We start from the raw sequence: 20,410 nt of genomic DNA, 5'->3' as shown, positions 1-20,410 counted from the left end.
ACAAGTGAGGTACCATTTTTATCGGGAGACTTGGGGAACACAGAATAGCAAAACAAGTGTTTTTGCCCCTTGTCTTTCTCTACATTTTTTCCTTCCAAATGTAAGGCAGTGTGTAAAAAAGACGTCTATTTGAGAAATGCCCTGTAATTCATATGCTAGTATGGGCACCCCGGAATCCAGAGATGTGCAAATAACCACTGCTTCTCAACACCTTATCTTGTGGCCATTTTGGAAATACAAAGGTTTTCTTGATACCTATTTTTCACTTTTTATATTTCAGAAAATGAATTGCTGTATACCCGGTATAGAATAAAAACCCATTGCAAGGTGCAGCTCATTTATTGGGTCTGGGTATCCAGAGTTCTTGATGAACCTACAAGCCCTATATATCCCCGCAACCATAAGAGTCCAGCTGACTTAACGTTATATTGCTTTCAAAAATCTAACATCGCAGGAAAAAGTTACAGAGTAAAACTTCAATATTTTGTTATTTCAGCTGTTATTGTCTGTAGAAAACGCTTGTAGGATCTACACAAATTACCTCTTGCTGAACTCAGAATTTTGTCTACTTTTCAGAAATATTGAGCTTTCTGGGATCCAGCATTGGTTTCTCACCCATTTTGGTCACTAACTGGAAGGAGGCTGAAAGCACAAAAAATAGTAATAATGGGGTATGTCCCAGTAAAATGTCAAAACTGTATTGAAAAATTGGGTTTTCCAATTCAAGTCTGCCTGTTCCTGAAAGCTGGGAAGATAGTGATCTTGCCACCACAAACCCTTTGTTGATGCCATTTTCAGGGAAATAACCAAGAGCTGCCTTCTACAGCCCTTTTTCTCATTTTTTTGAAAAAAACAATATTTTCACTGTATTTTGGCTAATTTCTTGGTCTCCTTCAGGGGAACCCACAAAGTCTGGGTACCTCTAGAATCCCTAGGATGTTGGTGAAAAAGGACGCAAATTTGGCGTGGGTAGCTTCTGTGAACAAAACGTTATGAGGGCCTAAGCACGAACTGCCCCAAATAGCCAAAAAAAGGCTTGGCACAAGAGGGGGAAAGTCCTGGCAGCGAAGGGGATAATACAGGTACCCAAAGTACCATTATATGGAGACGTCCGTGGTTTTGGAGAAGATCCTCCTCAGCTGAACAGGGATCAGCTAATTAGGCTGTAGGTTGTTCAAGTTCAAACTCATAAAAGAACTTTACTCCCCACTTGGTGTTCTATCCCTTTACTCATTTCACAATATGGCTGATGCCATAGACATTCCCAAGAATGCTAGACCAGCATCAACTTTGCACCTAGTAGGGCATGGCTTAGCAGAAGAGGGCGGGGATGTTACATTCATAGTAGAAGCTAGTGAAGCTTACCAAACAGAAATATTTTATTCTTGGGTCACATTTCCTGCTAAAGATCGCAGATCAAACACATTCCACACATATAACATTGCGAACGTACCTCAACGGTACCAAGCATACCAGTATCTTGAAATACTGCTCACTTATCAAGAGAATTGGATTGAAGGCATCCTACCACATGTAATACAACATGTGAGATTAGGTCCTTTAGGTAATGACGGACCAACGTGGCCTATGTTTGCCACATACACACAACACCCAGTCTTGCAGCAGACCTGCAAGACTCATATCTTGAAGTAGTAACACTTTACAGACGACTAGTTCGTTTCGTAATGTGAACCTTGAACACAACACCAGCACCTGCTGGAGACCAATTGGCTACTGGGATTAATCCACAAACAGTACACACCCTCATGGTTAAGGTACCCACAGAACAAGAGAAAATACAGTTCTGGATAGCCCTGAAAACAAATCAGCTGGAAACTGTGTTTCCCCATAAGGGACCACAGGAGGAACATAGAATTCTCACCATATTCTTGCCCTTCGGGATGGTTCCCTCCGTGGATGACTGCGTCACATGGGGTACAGTCTTCGCTGCAATATACACTACTACACATGGTACCCAGACACTTGCCAATTTACCAGCAGTGTTAAAACAAATATAGAATGAGCCCGGGGCTGCATCAGCCCTAGATTTGGGGATGAAATTAATGCAGAAGTTCTACGCAGTCTCCTCAGTCATACTCAGTAACATTAAATGGGAAGCGTTAGCACTGGCTATACACCAGCGTCTCTGAGAGATTCCACATTTGGCCCAGGAGAGTGAGCTACCGAAAGTTATTTCCGATACCTATACTAGTGTAGTGTGGTTGGGTATATGTATCCTTTGCTCGTTTGCTTCAGGCGTTAGGCCTTTGTGCACTTTGCCCTGGGTATATTTTATTCCTTTGCTTGCAGCATTGAGCCTTTGTGCACTTTGCTCTAAATGCATTTTTATTCAGCTTCGTACTGTTATTTTTCAAATAGCCAGTTTTACGGTCTTGTTTTATTTTTGATATCACACTGTTTAGCCTACTTCAGAGCTGCAGTTCTCAATAACACGTTCTTTCTCACTCTGGACTCCAGTCAAGGATACGGTCTGGTACATTGCCGATAGACGTGGTAGGAGTTTAGTCTTTGAATACATTATTGCGTAAGGACATTTTGTGATCACACTGACATGTTAGTTATAAAAACACTTCCTTGTCCTAATACACCCAAGAGGGAGATTCCGACCAGGGAACCACGACTAGACGCTGACTGCCTTGTTGCAGATGCTGAACCAGTTCACAGGCCTTTGCTCAGGTATGAGGGTTGATGTCTTCCCAGGGAATCTGAAAGGCAAGTTAATAGCTTAACATGCTGTGCTCGAAATATAACTTCCTGAGAGAGAATAGAATCTATTAACACCATGATAGCGTTGTTTTTATGTTTCACTCTCATCGTGACTATGTCAATCCTACTGTGTTGTATGGTTCTGGTTATTGCGGCTCATGTCTTAATATCTCAAATGGAGACATTTTATTAAAAACAATATATAAAACTTAAACTGCCTTTGTCATTTGTATATGAGATCATACTGTAAATGAGAGAGCTAGTTGGGACCTGAGTGACCACGACTTCCCTGAGAAGTTCTAAAGATGTCATGCACTCGGCTGCCCAATCATCCCTCCCCCTTGGGAGAGATGAGGCACTGCTAGTTAGCTGGAGCAAAACCGGATTTAGGGTGACAGAGGTACTTCCAAGTGGGTCAGACTCAGTCCCCCACACCAGGAACGATCCTGCTACCTAGAAATCCAGTAGTCTCATTTAGGATAATGAGAGCCCACGCGACATGGCGCCGCCAATGATTGGTCAGGCTCTAATTTTCGGGTCCGGCTGACTCTCTCAGTCTCATATATATATTGACTCCTCGGTTCCGTTAACGGAGACGTCCGTGGCACTGAGGACTTCCGCCACCGCAATATAGGTAGTTCCTATTTTTTGTGGTTGGTTGTTCAAGCTTGAACTCTGAAAGGAAAACCCCGATATTGGTGTGCCTTCTCTAACCTAGCGCTGTTTTCATAATGGGGAATCCCCAAGTAGTCAACATCGCACTTAATATGCGACAAGCGCTCACGGGACTTCTAATAACACATGGTCTGATGAACCAGGGGGGTCCGGTCACATTTGTGGTGGATGCCCATGCAGCCTATAGAATAGAACTTTTGTATTCTTGGGTCGTCTTTCCGACAGTTGATGGGGCTTCACACACTTTTCATGATTACACTGTTGTGAATGCCCCTTGACAATACAGGGCATATGCATACTTAGAGATACCTTTATCTCATCAAGAACAACATAATTGGCTTGATGGCGCCCTCCCACACACCATAGCACAAGTTCTGTTGGGTCCGCTGAGTAATGATGGCCCTACCTGGCCTTTATTGGCTACATATACACCACATCTTGCGGTTGCTCAATTGGCAGTGGCTGAAGTTCGTCGATTATATACGGAATTAACGTCTACATATAGACGTTTAGTTCAATTTGTGATGCAGACACTAAACACAAACCCAGCGCGTGCTGCTCCGGCGCAACCACATGCAGTGGTTCCGGGTATTAATCCGGCCACTGTGCACTCGGTTATGGGCAAAGTACCGGCTAAACGAGAGGAAACTCCATTTTGGCTGGCGCAAAAAATGAATACGCTGGAAGCAGTATTTCCCCATACGGGACTCTCAGGATACACATAGAATATTAACGATGTGTTTGCCGTTTGGTATGGTTCCTACCGTGGACCATTGTAATACATGGGACACGGTGTTTGCCGTGCTCTACACTACAGAACACGGTACTCCGACATTGGCTAATTTACCGGAGGTGCTCAAACAAATTCAAGATGAATATGGGGCTGCCCCAGCCTTAGATTTAGGAATGCAACTGATGGGCAATTTTGCCACGGTTTCTTCTATTATATTGAGTAATCTGAAAGGGGAGGCAGTGGCACTGGCGGTGCGTATGCGCCTTCAAGACGTCCCGCAACTTAACCAGGAGCGGGAGCTGCCGTGAATAATAGCGGAAACTTATTCCAGTATCGGTCGTGATAGCCTGGAGGCTAGACCACAAAAACCACAGTTTCAGACTAAGGGTAGTAAAGATACTACAAAACAATAGCAACCTGAGGGCGCTAAAAAGCGCTGGGAGAAAAAACAACAAACACCTAAAAAAGAAAGGGGAAAATCTCTGCGATTGGAGACCCCGCAGGCTAGGTATAATCTCAGAAATAGGGATAATTTGAAGACGCCTGATAGATATCAATATACTGATACACGCCAATCTTGTTCCTTTCAGGACTCATCGGAAAAGAGAAGTGAGAGAGGTGGTCGGTCAGAGCAGAGAACTGAGTACGTGAAACCGAAACAGGAATCACAACGCTCTTCGGAGGTTTCTGTCAAGAAGGAAGAGAAACCGGTCCAACAAAAACAGCAGTTTAAAAAGAAGAAAGTGGCGGCGGTCTCGGTTAGACATGCCACACAAGAAGAGAGTTCTCTTGAAGAACAAGACATGGGCAATAGCACTGTTAGACAGTGCGGCAGAGGTCACAATAGTTCGCCAGAATCTTCTAGAGCATCTGGAGGTGAAAGCAACTGATGACTTCATACAAGTCGAAACAGCAGATATGCGTGTCTCTGATCCTGATAGAGTTTATACAGTAACTTTACAATTAGAAGGGGACATTGAGCACACAATAAACGCCATCTTTTGGGATCGTGTAGTCAAACTGTATGACATTCTTCTAGCCAAACAGGATTGGCCCACCTGACTTTGTTCGCGACTGTCCAGTTGGGGAGGAGGTTATTACACCTTCATTCTCACCACTTGTTCCGGGAGAACTCACAGAGTCTTATATTTTTTTCTGGCACAAGCACCCGCCTTATATAGAAATCATGTGGGGTGGGATAGGGATTCACCTTATCATGTAATTCCGATTAAGGGCGAACCTCAGCCGCAACCGCAATATCCTATAAAATTTGAAGCAAGGGCATCGGTAAGGAAAATACTTACACAATTGGAGTACCAGGGAGTTATTGAACCCTGTGTCTCGCCGATGAATAATCCCTTATTTCCTGTAGCTAAACCGGACCATTCTTATAGGATAGTGGTGGATTACAGACATTTAAATGGACATACACGCACATATGCAATACAAAATTCACACAGCGCAGTGCTCATGAATAATATTGTGCGTAAGAAATACAAAACAACTTTAGATATCTCGAATGGTTTCTTCTGCCAAAATATAGCGCCCGAAAGTAGGGATTTTACAAGCTTTAGTGCGTTTGGCTCTCAGAAATTTTTTTGTCGTTTGCCTCAGGGGTATAAGAATAGCCCAGGACTTTTTCCGGCTCGTGTGACTGAAATTTTGCACAAGTTGGACCCTGAAGCTTTGTCTTATGTCGATGATATATATCTGACAGATGACGAGTTACTACAACATTTAAGGCGGGTAGCCCGCATTGTTGTGGGATTTGCCGAACTTGGCTACAAATTTCACTTTAAGAAGTCGAAAATTGCCTTCCTCAGCATCATTTTCCTGGGATATGAGCTGTCGAATGAGGGCAAGAGCCTAGCGCCACACTTTTTGGAAAAATGTGCACGTTTGCAACCTCCTAATACGATTAAGAAACTCAAGTCGTTGTTGGGATTTCTAAATTTTGGCAGAACTTACATTCCTGATTATGCTACTCTTATAAAGCCTTTGTATGAGTTGATTCGCCCGAATTTTTTGAGTAGATTTTGGACGATTGAGCATACACATATTCTTCAAGATTTGCAAACTGATCTCTTAGCGGTAAAGCATTTATACACACGGGACAATAAGACACATCTGGTCATCAGGGTTATAGCTGGGGCCGTTGGGTTTACATATGTCACCTTTAATGAGGGTGAGACAGTCCTGATAGCATACACGTCCCACTTGTATTCTGCTGCAGAACAACGTTTTGCACAGACTGAGAAAATTCTCACTGCTGTACAGATGGCTGTGATTAAAGAACGACCTCTTGCCCAGGGCCAACGCATCATTGTCGTTTCCCTGATTCCAGTCTTAGAGGCTGTTACAAAAGCGAGTGTTCCTAATTAAAAAGCTTTACACCTGCGATGGATACAATGGGCAACGTCTTTGACAGCCACTGATGTAGATTACATATTTGACCCTAAACTGCAGACTTAGGAATTTCTTCAATATGAAATGGAGTACCCAGTTCCCGCTGGCACATTGCCTATTGATCAATATCAGGTGGTCATGTACACCGATGTTCTGAGCAACCAGCGGTTGGGACTAAACAACAGTATTCTGCCGCTGCATGTGCGGTGGTGAGCGGCCATATGGAGGGGGAGAAGTTATGCCCCCAACATACTTTTACACAGACCTTGGGAGACTATACAGCACAGTTGGCTGAGCTGAAAGCTCTGTTGTTAGCCTTGGAACATGCAGATCCGGCAATATTCACACTGCTGGTTTGTGATTCCTATTACTGTGTTCAGTCTTTCAATGAATATTTACATTACTGGAGGTTGAATGGGGTCAGAGATTCCAAGGGTAACACCATAAAACACAGATTGCTGTGGGGGAAGGTTGCGGATCTGAAGGAAACGCTTCCTAAAGTCCATGTTGTGCATACACTTAGACACCAGCGCGTTGGAATACACGTTGCTGAGAATACTTTGGCTGATGAAGCTGCGAAATCGGCAGTGGCAGTTGCCACTGTAGCCGCAGTAACTTGTTCGAGTTCCAAACCAGACACAGAGATTTTGGCTGCCATAAAGGCTACAGCTGATGGCACGCCATATCCTAAAGAATTCCCTTCCAAATATCACTATTCCATGGGTGGTATGCTGAACGCTGAGGTTAAGATCCCAGGCGTTGGTGTACGTGAGATGCCCAATAAAATTGAGCGACCTCGATTAATTACAGCAGCACATGAGGGGGCGGCATCTGCACATGCTGGCATGGCTGCCACAATTTCGCTCTTACAGGCCCGTTACTGGTGGCCTGGTGTCTATAAGGAGACAAAGCAGTATGTCCTTTGGTGTGACATTTGTCAACAAATTAAAGTTTCAACGGCTAGACGCCCGCAGCAGACGCCCCTTCTGATATCAAATAAACCATTACAGTGTGTGTATTTGGATCATTGTGGTCCACTGACACCAGATAGTGCATACAAATATATATTGGTTGCTGTAGATTCGTGCTCCAGATTTGTGTGGGTCTGGCCACAGCGCTCAGCTGACGCTCGAACTGTTATTAAAGATTTGCGCATCTTTGTCGATACATATGCAGTTGCAGTTTTTTATTCGGACCAGGGCCCTGCTTTTGCCTCTAAGGCATTCAGGGACACCATGGCTTCGTTGGGGGTCCAGCTCCAGTTCTCGTCTCCATTTCATCCCGAGGGAAATTCTGTCATGGAGCGTTTAAATCGTGATTTAAAGCAATCCTTAACGGCTAGAGTTATAGGTACGGGTTGTAGTTGGCTAGCCCACCTGTATGGAGTACAGAGAGCACTTAATAACTTGCCTAGAAGGTCCCTGGGGGGTCGTACTTCATATGAGTGCCTGTTTGGAACATGAATGTATGTTCCTGATCTAGATGGTCCTGGTGTGCAGACGGCAGATACGCCCTTTGACATAAATGATCGTGTCACTGTTTTGCAGGATTTACAACAATTCCGTGAAGATAACTCTTCTGCCAGTGCTGCCTCCACAGGAATTAAGGATGAACCAGTAACGCCTACTGGTTGGATTCCCAGAATTTGGGATTGTGTGCGTGAAAAGGTCGCAGTGAAAAAAGAATTTGGCCCTTCATATAGAGTACCAGTCCCTGTACTGGGGATCCACGGCACAAGAACCGTGATTTTGCCACCGCTCCAAGGGGCCAAAGGAAATCGCTTTGTTTCCATCAACAATGTCAAGTTACAACATGTGGCCGATTCTGCACAGCAGACCAAGAGGAACGCCCAGTAGTTCCCGAATCCCTCTCACTACTGGGGACGATGTTCCGCTGCAGGTGATTTGCACCGACGCTGTTTCCTCTCCGAGCTTGGGGAGGGTGGAATCTGATCTTGCGATTGTTCCACTAACGGCGAATAATTTGGAATCTTTTGATCAAGTTGCTGTGACTACTGATGTTGCTGAAGGTGTTATCTACAGCGTACCACGGCGAGAGCCACAATCTGCTCCTTTGTTTACGGTTGCACCTTTTGCAAGAACTGCCTCCGGCTGCTTTAATACCAATGATGATACCGTGTCGGACTCTTCGTCCTCTTCAACACCAGTCATGGGTCCACGTAAGCTGCTGTATTGGCTCAAACAGAAGTATTTTGTTTTTCCTTGGAACTATCTGTGGCTTTTTATGACTGTGCTGGCTTTTTTCCTATGGCTGGGGTTTGTTGTCACTTTTTTTTTGGTGATACATGGTCATTTTCTTCCTGAACGATCGGAGATTGAGCAGGTGGAGAAGGTGTTGAAACCGCATTTTTCATCACATATGGTTCGAAGAGACTTGTCCTTTGTGAACATTTCTGCTATACCAATTCTGGATGTGATTGTGTTCAATAGAGTAATGTTTGATATATATGGTCCCACGGAAATAACTCAACTACCGTATGTTCTCAAATTATCAATGAATGATATAGTAATACCAGGCATTATATCTGATGATTGAGATGTGAAGACAGTTGATTCTATGTTGACAGAATTGCAGTATTATACTGTCTATGAAAATGAAGATGCTTACCAGTTTAGAGATAATTATGGTGACATGTTTTGTTACAATTATTATGGACACCACTTTACTCATAAAGCTAGTAGCCCTAAATCGATATTTGAGTATATGCAATGGGAAAATTGCCCGACTCCTCCACAGGAGAGTTCTAAAACTTATTCTGATAAATTTGCATATTTTTCTGAGCATCATCAACAGAGTGCTAAGTCTTACTATTTTAAGGTTACTCTGCATGCTAATAAGCAGATGTTATTGACTGATACTAAATAACTGTATTCAAATTTGTTTGTATCCAAACTTTCGGTTGAGGGGTATGAATACTGGTCCAAAACTGTTGATTTGAAAAGTGTTTGGGGAACGAAAAATTGGCAAATGCGGGGTAGGGACACATTGTTTAGGGCATGTATTATTCCTGTCCAAATGATTTTCTTAAATTACACTGTACAACAGACTAGCTGTTTGGGCTTAGCAACAATTAGAGACTTGAATTTGCCTAGCATACCTGTCCCTTACAAAATGAAAAATTGGCAGCAATATATTAATGCCACGTTTAGTGAGCTTACAGACTGGGTCCAGAATGGTACGCTTAACACTTCATTGACACATCCAGGCGGGTGTTTATTGTGGCCCATAGACACTAATGGGTGTCATCAGCATTTTGTCACCTCTTCGGGGGGGTTCAGGACTAGTAGGGCAGACCCTCGCTACAAATCACCAGAACATGCTGATATCATTACTACATATAGCGTGGGGAAACTTTGCCAACAATGGTTGAAGTCATCCACGCTGGATGCAGTTAAGACACATCTCACGTTACTGTCTAATCATACTGACTTGCAAGATTTTTTTGTCAGGTCCAAGAGTGCCCCGGAAAAAAAGTTTTCTGTATGAAGTGTACAGTGAGATATGGAAACTTTCACAACAGGAGGCGGCGGCCCGGTTGAGGCAGATAGATCAAGAGAATTTGAAACAAGCATTATCTGTTGTGGATAATGGAATGCATACCCTGTGTGACCGTGTATATACGATTGATAACATTGTTTCCTCTGCTATAGACATTATTAGATCAGATATGTCTTCTTTATATCATGGGCAGAGTCAAACGCGGTCCATTATGCAGTTGGGTTGGACTCTACAGACATTAAAGGCAGGTTGCGTTCTGTGGCAGCACATCAGGGCCAGGGAGATATTTTTTTCCTTTAATTTGACACGTCAGCAGCAGCTGATGGCTAAGAAGGAGGCAACATATGTCATGTTGAATATTGAAAAATTCGAAAAATTGACTTTTACTGTGGCTGAGATTCCGTCGGCTGAATGGTTGATACACGGGGTAATCAATTTGCCTATTTCTACTCTGCAATTCACTTCCTGTTTAAAGCATATTCCGGTGGGCAGATATGAGAAATTGGGAGACAGTTACATACATGAGGTGTGGGAGCTTCCCTTTTTATACAGATGTCTTAATGGAATGAGGGAGGTTTTTCTTAGCGGTAGCGAGTGTGAAACTTCTGTCAGCCATTTGATGGTTTGTAAGCAGCTGTCCTTGCATGGGGCGTGTAACGCCTCGGTTGCAAATTTGGGTTGCTATCTAAAGGGAGTTCCAGTTCCCGGGATTAAAAACACATTCCAAGTGCTTTCAAACGGCAGCTACGTCCTTCTTAACAGTGAAGCCTGTTGTGGCATGCGTGCCGGAATAGTTTACGTGGTCGTTGTCACCAAGGCCGTTACGTGCTGTGGAAATGTGTTATTTCCCCCCACTCAATTTAGGGAGGTAGCAGACATCTGGCCTCACATTGCTACTTCCAAGGTGAATTTCGACAAGTTGAGTTGACTAAAGGCTTTATTGTTTCAAAAGCATGTGGCCCTTACATCTGCACGCGAGACCTACGCACTTCAGGTGGCAAGGTCATCGGCAGAAATACAGTCCCTTTTAAATACTAACTTTCCGAGCCACTTTGGTGAACTCGTGGGACGTATATTTAATGCGTCCAGCACTGCTGGAATTGCACATTTTTTCAAAGCCGTTGGTGTTGGTTTGCTCATACCTTCTCTTCCATATTCGGTTTGATACCTTCGGCTATTCATTCTATTTTTGGAAGCATTTTTGGGGGATTTCCGATTACTTTGGCTTTATTGGCTGGTGTTTTGCTGTTGCTGTTGTTCTTCCGCAATGGCTGTCCCACCGCAACGAGATCCAATATTGGCGCTCCCGTCAGCGCAGCTGTGTCGTGAACGCATGATGCAGCATTTTGGAGCAACACTCCTGGGACAGTTGGAGTGTGACTGGTCTCTGTCATTCCGACCAGTTTTGGATTGTGTGCAACCCGTGTTTCGGTGCCTTTGGTGCTCGTTTGAACATGCACTGGCTCTCTGTCTCTCACTACAGCGCTCCGCAGTGGTTGATGCTGATCTGTTGATGTTCCCGATTAGGGCTCATTCCCAGACTTGTGCACTGCGGTTGAGTTTGCTTAGTGAGGCAGTTTACGAGATTCCCTTCCTGGAGGAAGATGGTATTGTCTCATTCATAGGCCCTGCACGGGGTGCCGCCTTGGATGGTTCTGGGGCTTTGGAACACACCTGCTCCATGATAGTATTTGGCGTGGATTTTCCAGTGTTGACATCTGTCGAAGTGGAGGATGTCCTGCTTTCCGTGGCTTCCATTTAAAATTGGTTTTCTTTTAATTTGACATTATATTGATTCGGCTTTACCGTCACATGCTTATCAAAATTAATATGTGGATCTGTGCTTTGCTGTCCTCTGGACTTGTCGAAATATATATTGTGTGTGTTTTTATATCTAGGGCATATTATTTTTGTTTAAATTAGAACCACTTACTACCGACAAGGGGAGGGTGTAGTGTGGTCAGGTATATGTATCCTTTGCGCGTTTGCTTCAGTCGTTAGGCCTTTGTGCACTTTGCCCTGGGTATATTTTATTCCTTTGCTTGCAGCATTGAGCTTTTGTGCACTTTGCTCTAAATGCATTTTTATTAAGCTTCGTACTGTTATTTTTCAAATAGCCAGTTCTACGGTCTTGTTATATTTTTGATATCACACTGTTTAGCCTACTTCAGAGCTGGAGTTCTCAATAACACATTCTTGCTCACTCTGGGCTCCAGTCAAGGATACGGTCTGGTACATTGCTGATGGACGTGGTAGGAGTTTAGTCTTTGAATACATTATTGCGTAAGGACATTTTGTGATCACACTGACATGTTAGTTATAAAAACACTTCCTTGTCCTAATACACGCAAGAGGGAGATTCCGACCAGGGAACCACAACTAGACGCTGACTGCCTTGTTGCAGATGCTGAACCAGATCACAGGCCTTTGCTCAGGTATGAGGGTTGATGTCTTCCCAGGGAATCTGAAGGGCAAGTTAATAGCTTAACATGCTGTGCTCGAAATATAACTTCCTGAGAGAGAATAGAATCTATTAACACCATGATAGCGTTGTTTTTATGTTTCACTATCATCGTGACTATTTTAATCCTACTGTTTTGTATGGTTCTGGTTATTGCGGCTAATGCCTTAATATCTAAAATGCAGACGTTTAATTAAAAAATATATATAAAACTTAAACTGCCTTTGTCATTTGTACATGAGATCATACTGTAAATGAGAGAGCTAGTTGGGACCTGAGTGACCACGACTTCCCTGAGAAGTTCTAAAGATGTCATGTGCTCGGCTGCCCAATCATCCCTCCCCCTTGGGAGAGATGAGGGAATGCTAGTTAGCCGGAGCAAAACCGGATTTAGGGTGACAGAGGTACTTTCAAGTGGGTCAGACTCAGTCCCCCACACCAGGAACGATCCTGCTACCTAGAAATCCAGTAGTCTCATTTAGGATAATGAGAGCCCACGCAACACTAGTACAGGATGGGATAGTTTGGGAGCCAAGTCGAAGAAGCTGGAAATACAAAGTACCATCCCTAAGGAAGCTACTAAACAAGCACAGGAAAGTTCTAAGAAGAGCTGGGATAAGGAGAAACAATTTAAAGAAAGACAATATAAGAGAGTAGATTCTCCACATATGGAGAACTCCGAAAGAAGATATACTCTCAGAAATAGAGAAATTATAAAAGCTCCAGACAGATATACTGATTCACGTCCCTCTCGTTCCTTTCAGGACGCACCGGATAGATGTAGCAAGAGAGGGGGCCATCCTGATCGATGTCCTGAATCCGTGAAACAGAAGAAAGGCTCACCACAGTCTTTAGTCAAAAAAGAAGATAAGTCCCCACAACAGAAGCCACAGTTTAAAAAGAAAAAGGTGGCAGCATTGTCAATTAAAAACCTCAGTACACTTGAGAACATTGCTGAAGAACATGACGTGGGCAGTGACACTGTTAGACAGCGCAGTAGAGGTCACAATATGTCACCAGAGTCTGAAAGATCAGCTAGAGAGACGTATGCTCTGCAGATTGTGAGGTCACCAGCCGAGATACAGTCCCTATTAAATACGGAATCGGAAATCCGGTGTAAATATTTTATACAAATGTAGACTCATGAACTGCCTGAAAGAATCACTGCTTTGCAGTGAAAGGTAGTTGGACTAATTGAGTGAGGGAAGGTGCAGCGTCTTTTTTTTCATGGTGCCTCCCAGCAAATTCAACACTTGAATCGATGGGGCCCAAGAAGAAACCAGAGCAAATGGTGTAGCAGCACGAGCCCCATCTGGTTCCCATTTAGAGATGATGCTGCAATTTCCTCTCACAGTGAAAGGCTTTGCCATGAAATACAATGGGCCCAAATCACACATAAAGTAGAAATATGGGCAGAGATTTACATCTACATCAGGGTGTATTTTCAATTTTTTTTTCTTAGCACTATCATTCTGAGTAGTACATTGGACAGCAGGTGCAGATGTGTTGATGGGAACAACATGTGACAATTACCACAGACTCCTATTCTGTCAGTGCACCGTTCTACATAGCATTCAATTCACTTGGTTGTATGCAGTCTTCCATTCCAAAGCTCTTCCTCCACACCCAGCCAATCTCGTGGTGATCCATTCCACCTTATGCAACCATTTCCATGGTGGAAACAGAGTAGATTGGAGCTTGGGAATGCACACAAACATACATAATGCGTTTTCAGAACTAAGGGCCTTATTTAGAATTTGGCAGGTGGATTTAGTAACGTACTTTACTCTTTACTCTTGTCATGGTGAGGGCAGTCTGCCAGCCAAAGTTAGAGAAGTCCACCAGCCCAGCTGATATCTCTTGCATTTCTGTGTACTGTCATCATGGCAGTTCCTGTAAAGGCATTGAAAGTTTGATGAACGGGTCTGTCAATGTGACAGAACTGTACGTTAATCTTTCAATTTTTTAAAATATTTTTTAAAAAGAAAATGCCAAAGCGGAATTTTATTTTAAATATAAAAACAATTCTCCCACTTATGGGGGTCATTTCACAGTCTTCACTGTCCCTTAACACCAGGTTTTACCTGGAGATAACAGACAGTGAAAAGTTAACATTTGCATGTCAACTCTAAATATGGTGGGTGGACAAATGACCAAACCTCTGACGACCTTTACTACATAGGGCTATCTGTGGATTATTTAGGCAGCAGAAACTATGAAGTTCCGCCTGTCTCTAAATGAGAGCAAAACTTTGCTTTAGCAGGGATTGTGCACTGTCACCACTGAGGTAACCTCTCCACTAAAGTCTAAATAGAGTCCTATGTATGCTTTTGCGCCTAACATACTTTTCTGGATCATTAGACCCAATATCCAGACCCAGAGGCTAACCTCATTACTTCCATTCCAAGGCCAAACAGTAAAAGACTGTATTAATTGAAATAGGAGAAAAATAGGAGTCAATCATTCACAACTGGTCAAATACTGAGCTTCTGTTATGCAAACGTAGAAGTGAGTTTGATGCCCCAGTAGATGGAAGGATAGCTCAGTGGTTTAATGCAGCTGTTGTAGAATTTTTTCTGCCACCTAACCTTCACAGGTTTGACCATTGTTAGAAATGGGGACTCTGGTTGGTAGTCAGTTTGCACTCAGTCCAAGCAAGGATCCTCACTCTAAATTTGGTAAGGAAGTTACACTCCAAAGACAACCCCTGTTCACCCTCTTGGCAACTTAGCACAAGCAGTCTTGCTTATCTCAAAGACAATGAGTAAAGTATTTGTACCAAAACACACTGTAATACAGTGAAAACACTACAAAATAGACACCACACCAGTTTAGAAAAATAGCCAATATTTACCTAAATCAAACAAGACCAAGATGACAAATATCCATCATACACATGTACATAGATAACGAAGGATGCATTGGTGTTGCACAAAGTACCTGGTTTGTGTAAAAAATTAAGCCTCGCAGGCGAGCGGGTGTTGGAAAAGTCATTGATGCGTCGATTCCTTACTCGCAAGTGAGGCCGGGTGTCATTTCTTCTCCGTTCAGGTAGGCGATGTGTTGTTTCTGGAGGGTCACCTCGGGTCCAGAGAGGTTCATGTTGATTTTGATGCCCAGCAATGATGCACGCAAAATCCGGCTGCACAGTGATGAGGAACCATACTGCGTGAGGCTTGCGCTCACTTCAGTAGTCACACACAGGTGTTGCGTCGTTTCTCCACCTGCGATGCAGGTGATGCGCTGATTTCCCAGCCGCGATGCAGGTGGTGAGTCATTTTTACAGCCGTCTTGCAGGTGGTGCATCAAATTGTTTTCCCGCAAGGTTCCTGTGCATGGATTTCCATCTTGGTTCCACTAGCTTAACATTTCAAGGGCACAGGAACTGGAGCGGGGCACCAATTGGCAGGGCAGGAGTCTCAGCAGAGAGTCCAGGTGCTCGCAGAGGAAGTCTTTAATGGCCCTGAGACTTCAAAACAGAAGGCAAGCTCAGTCCAAGCTCTTGGAGACACTTCACAAGCAGAAATATACCACCAAGTCTAGTCTTTGTCTTCTTTCAGGCAGACGCAACAACTGCAGACCAACCCAGCAAATCACAGTCACAAGCAAAGGGGCAGTACTCCTCCTCCAGCTCTTCAGTTCTTCTCCTTGGCAGAGATTCCTATTGTGTCCAGAAGTAATCTAAAGATCTGGGGTTTTGGGTATACTACTTATACCCCTTTCTGCCTTTGAAGTAGGCAAACTTCAAAGGAAAGTCTCTGTTGTCCACACGATCCTGCCTTGCCCAGGCCTGCCTCCAGACTCACACCAGGGGGTTGGAGAATGCATTGTGTAAGGGCAGGTAGGCACAGCCCATTCAGGTGTGTCAACTCCTCCCTCTACTCTAGCCCAGATGGCCCATGAGGGATGTGCAGGCTACACCTTAGCTCGCTTTCTGCCATTGTCTGGTGGAGATTCAAAAACAGCCCAACTCTCAGTCTGACCCAGACAGGGAATACACAAACAGGCAGAGTCACAGAAGGGTCTAACCCCTTCGCTGCCAGGCCTTTTCCCCTCCTGTGCTGAGCCTTTTCTTGGCTATTTGGGGCAGTTTGCGCTTAGGCCCTCATAACATTTTGTTCACACAAGCTACCCACGCTTTTTTTCCCAACATCCTAGGGATTCTAGAGGTACCCAGACTTTGTGGGTTCCCCTGAAGGAGACCAAGAAATTAGCCAAAATAGAGTGAAAATGTTTTTTTTTTTTTTTTTAAATGAAAAAAGGGCTGCAGAAGGCGGCTCGTGGTTTTTTCCCTGAAAATTGCATCAACAAAGGGTTTGCGGTGGCAATATCACCATCTTCCCAGCTTTCAGGAACCGGCAGACTTGAATTAGAAAACCCAAGTTTTCAATACAATTTTGACATTTTACTGGGACATACACCATTTTTACTATTTTTTGTGCTTTTAGCCTCCTGCCAGTTAGTGACCGAAATGGGTGAGAAACCAATGTTTAATGTAAAATAAAGCAAAACATTTCTGAAAAGTAGAGAAAAATCTGAATTCAGCAAGGGGTCATTTGTGTAAATCCTACAAGTGTTTCCTACAGAAAATAACAGCTGTAATAAAAAAAATATGGAAATTGAGGTAAAAAAACAGCCATTTTTCTCCACTTTTTACTCTGTAACTTTTTCCTGCAATGTCAGATTCTTGAAAGCAATATACTGTTACGTCAGCTGGACTCTTCTGGTTGTGGGGATATATAGGGCCTGTAGGTTTATCAAGAACCCTAGGTACCCAGAGCCAATAAATGAGCTGCACCTGGCAATGGCTTTTTATTCCCCCCTGCCCCAGACCCCCCCCTGGGGAGAGACCCTTGCCTACGGGGTCGCTCCCCTTGCGTGACATTGGCGCAAAAAAAAAGATCCTCGGTGCCTAGTGGTTTCTGCCCCCCTTGGGGGCAGATTAACCTAAAATCGGCTGACCTGCCCCCAAAGGGGGCAGAAATGGCCTAAATACAATTTACTCCTCCAGGGGAGCGACCCTTGCCTAAGGGGTCACTCCCCATCTGTAAAACAAACAAAAAAAATCCCCGGTGCCTAGATCGGCCTAATTAAAATAGGCTGATCTGCCCCCCAGGGGGGCAGAAATGGCCTAAAATAAATTTGCCCCTCAGGGGAGTGACCCTTGCCTAAGGGGTCGCACCCCTTGCGGGAAATTCACACAAAAAAAACTCCCAGGTGTCTAGTGGTTTCTGTCCCCCTTGGGGGCAGATTGGCCTCATAAAAATAGGCCAATCTGCCCCCCTTTGGGGGTAGAAATGGCCTAAATATAATATGCCCCTTAGGGGAGCGACCCTTGCCTAAGGGGTCGCTCCCCACCTCTAAAAAACAAAACAAAAACAAAACAAAAAAAACACAAATGATCCCTGGTGCCTAGAGGTTTCTGCCCCCCCGGGTGCAGATCGGCCTAATATTAAAAAAAATGACCCCCTGGGGAGCGACCCTTGCCCAAGGGGTCGCTCCCCTTATGCCAATTTCAGCTACAAAATAAATCCCTGGTGTCTAGTGGGCATTTTGGCAGCCGGATTGCTTTGCTGCTAAAATGCTCAGAGAGACTTCAAAGAGAAGGAAATTCCTTTCCTTCCCTTTGAAGCCTCTCAGGCCTCCTCCTCGTGATTGGAAGAGAAATGGTGAGCATTTCTCTTCCGATTGGGCTGGAAGCTGAGCTTCCAGCACGATGGGAGGAGGCCTCTGTGAGGGTCAGCGCGTGATCACGCGGTGTTGTCACAGGGGGGTTGGGGGGGCTGTCGGGGGTGAAAGGGGAAGGGCTTCCCCTTCCATCCCTGCCTTTGGGGGGTGGGAGGGAAGAACACAGAGGGAGCGTAGCGCTCCCTCTGGGCTCTGTGCCCAGGACGTAATGGTTACGTCCTGGGCACATGAGCACTGGTTAAGCAAGAAAATGCCCACTTTCTAAAAGTGGCATTTTCAAACTAACAATTTAAAAAACAACTTTACCAAAATATGTATTTTTAAATTGTGAGTACAGAGACCCCAAACTCCATATTTTTATCTTCTAGCAAAGGAAAACGGCATTTAAAAGTTATTTTAAGGCAGCACTCATGTTAACCTAGGAGAGAGACAGGCCTTGCAACAGTGAAAACCAAATGTGGCAGTATTTCACTGTCAGGACATGTAAAAACCCACTAGTACATGTCCTACCTTTAAAATGCACTGCACATTGCTCATGGGGCTACCTGGTGCCTACCCTGGTGGGGGGTGGGGGGTCTTACATGTATAAAAAGGGAAGGTTTGGGCCTGGCAAGTGGTTACACTTGGCAGGTCTAATTGGCGGTTTAAAACTGCACCCACAGACACTGCAGTGGTGGGTCTGATCCATGTTTACAGGGCTACTCATACCCACTAGTAGCATTTGATTTTCAGAGGTGTCTCCCCTGTACTGCTACAGTATTAACTACAGTAAGAGGCACTCAGTAGTCTGTAACACGAAAGAAATATAAATGCACTCAGTCGCAACCTCTGAAAGGAGGTTAAGGTTTTGCAGCCATATATCATAAAGAATAAAATGCAATAGTTGGCTGTAAAATAGACTATAGAAGTCACCTTGAGGCTCTGTGGTCTTAAAAAAACACTGGGTTTTAAGGCTTGTTTCTCTCTGTTATCATGAAAGTCTTTATTGAGCTGCAATATCCTCACAACGACAAGTACTTTATTCAGTGTATAGTAATAACCATATTAATTAAATAAATTACAACAAATTTGTCGCTATGAGTTTATTAGCAGTTGTTTCTACACAACACTCGTTTTGCCCACATTGGAAAGACAAAAGGCTGAGCCAGCCCTGCCAGGATCAAACTTGATGCCTGCAAGTAAGGGAGGCCACAGGGCAGTGCGGCTGGTGCTTCATCCATTTAGCTAATGAAATACTTGAATACCCCTCAAGGAAGGGCATTTATGCGGGTCAATTTTAGGAGAATAATCTGCAGCTCCTTTAAGTTGGACACAAAAGTAAAGAATCACCGTGAAGGTGCAGTACTTACAGAAAAACGACCGTCACGAGCACGACGAGCAGAGTCCACGTTTCCATGGAGAGGTTTCGAAGAAAATCCATGGTGTGTGGGAGAGTCAGCCCTGCCTTTGCCCTCTGCCTTGCACCTGCCTGAGGTGAATGTTGTCCTTTCAGCTGTTTGGAATGTTTCTCATGGCTCTGGGAGCTGTTCTTGTTGAGTCCGTCCGTGTCACTGATTGGTCCACAGGTGAACATTGCAACGCTGCTTGTCTCTTGGTATGCTAATCTCTTTTGTATTTCTTAACCAAACAGACGAGATTACATCAGCCTTTGAGAAATGCTTGTCCCGGAAATATCGATAACTATTTCACTAAACCAAACTTTTCAAACGCTGCCTGGTTTTTACCAGTAAATAACCTTAGTCGCACTTACATAAATGCATCAGATATTTATATAAATTCGCAATGATTTTAAAATATGACCAAGAGCTTAACTTCACCTATCTCTTTTTTTTACATAGATAACATCAGTTCTATTGACCTGTCGTTTACAGTATTTTGAAGCAGTGGCGGTACAACAGCTCGATAAACCCGTGCTGTAAAACAGCCAAACAATGACTAAACGTCGAAAAGAGGCAAATTACCCCTTGGCTGCTGGACCTCAACTCCCAGTGCTGAGCCCTTTTTTGGCTATTTGGGGCAATTCCCGCTTAGGCCTCCATAACTTTTGGTCCACATAAGCTATCCACGCCAAAATTGCGTCCTTTTTTCCCAACATCCCAGAGATTCTAAAGGTACCCAGAGTTTGTGGGTTTCCAGTGGAGGAAACCAAGAAATTAGCCAAAATGTAGCAAACGTTTCGTTTAAAAAAAAAAAATGGCAAC

The 20,410-nt window shown here is 44.0% G+C and overlaps 1 protein-coding gene across 1 annotated transcript in view; it reads right to left on the bottom strand.

Moving 5' to 3' along the window:
- Positions 1 to 19,767, bottom strand: part of LOC138261213 (cytochrome P450 3A21-like) — a 223,842-nt gene extending 204,075 nt beyond the window's left edge. The window contains exon 1 of the mRNA XM_069209966.1: positions 19,559 to 19,767. Coding sequence (XP_069066067.1) covers positions 19,559 to 19,629 — 71 coding nt within the window. The 5' untranslated portion in view covers positions 19,630 to 19,767. The remainder of the gene's footprint in view (positions 1 to 19,558) is intronic.
- Positions 19,768 to 20,410: the final 643 nt, after the last annotated feature.

This window comes from Pleurodeles waltl, chromosome 10 (genome assembly GCF_031143425.1).
Source record: "Pleurodeles waltl isolate 20211129_DDA chromosome 10, aPleWal1.hap1.20221129, whole genome shotgun sequence".
NCBI lineage: Eukaryota > Metazoa > Chordata > Amphibia > Caudata > Salamandridae > Pleurodeles > Pleurodeles waltl.
Note: the sequence above shows the minus strand (reverse complement) of the source record. Positions and strands in the feature narration are given on the sequence as shown.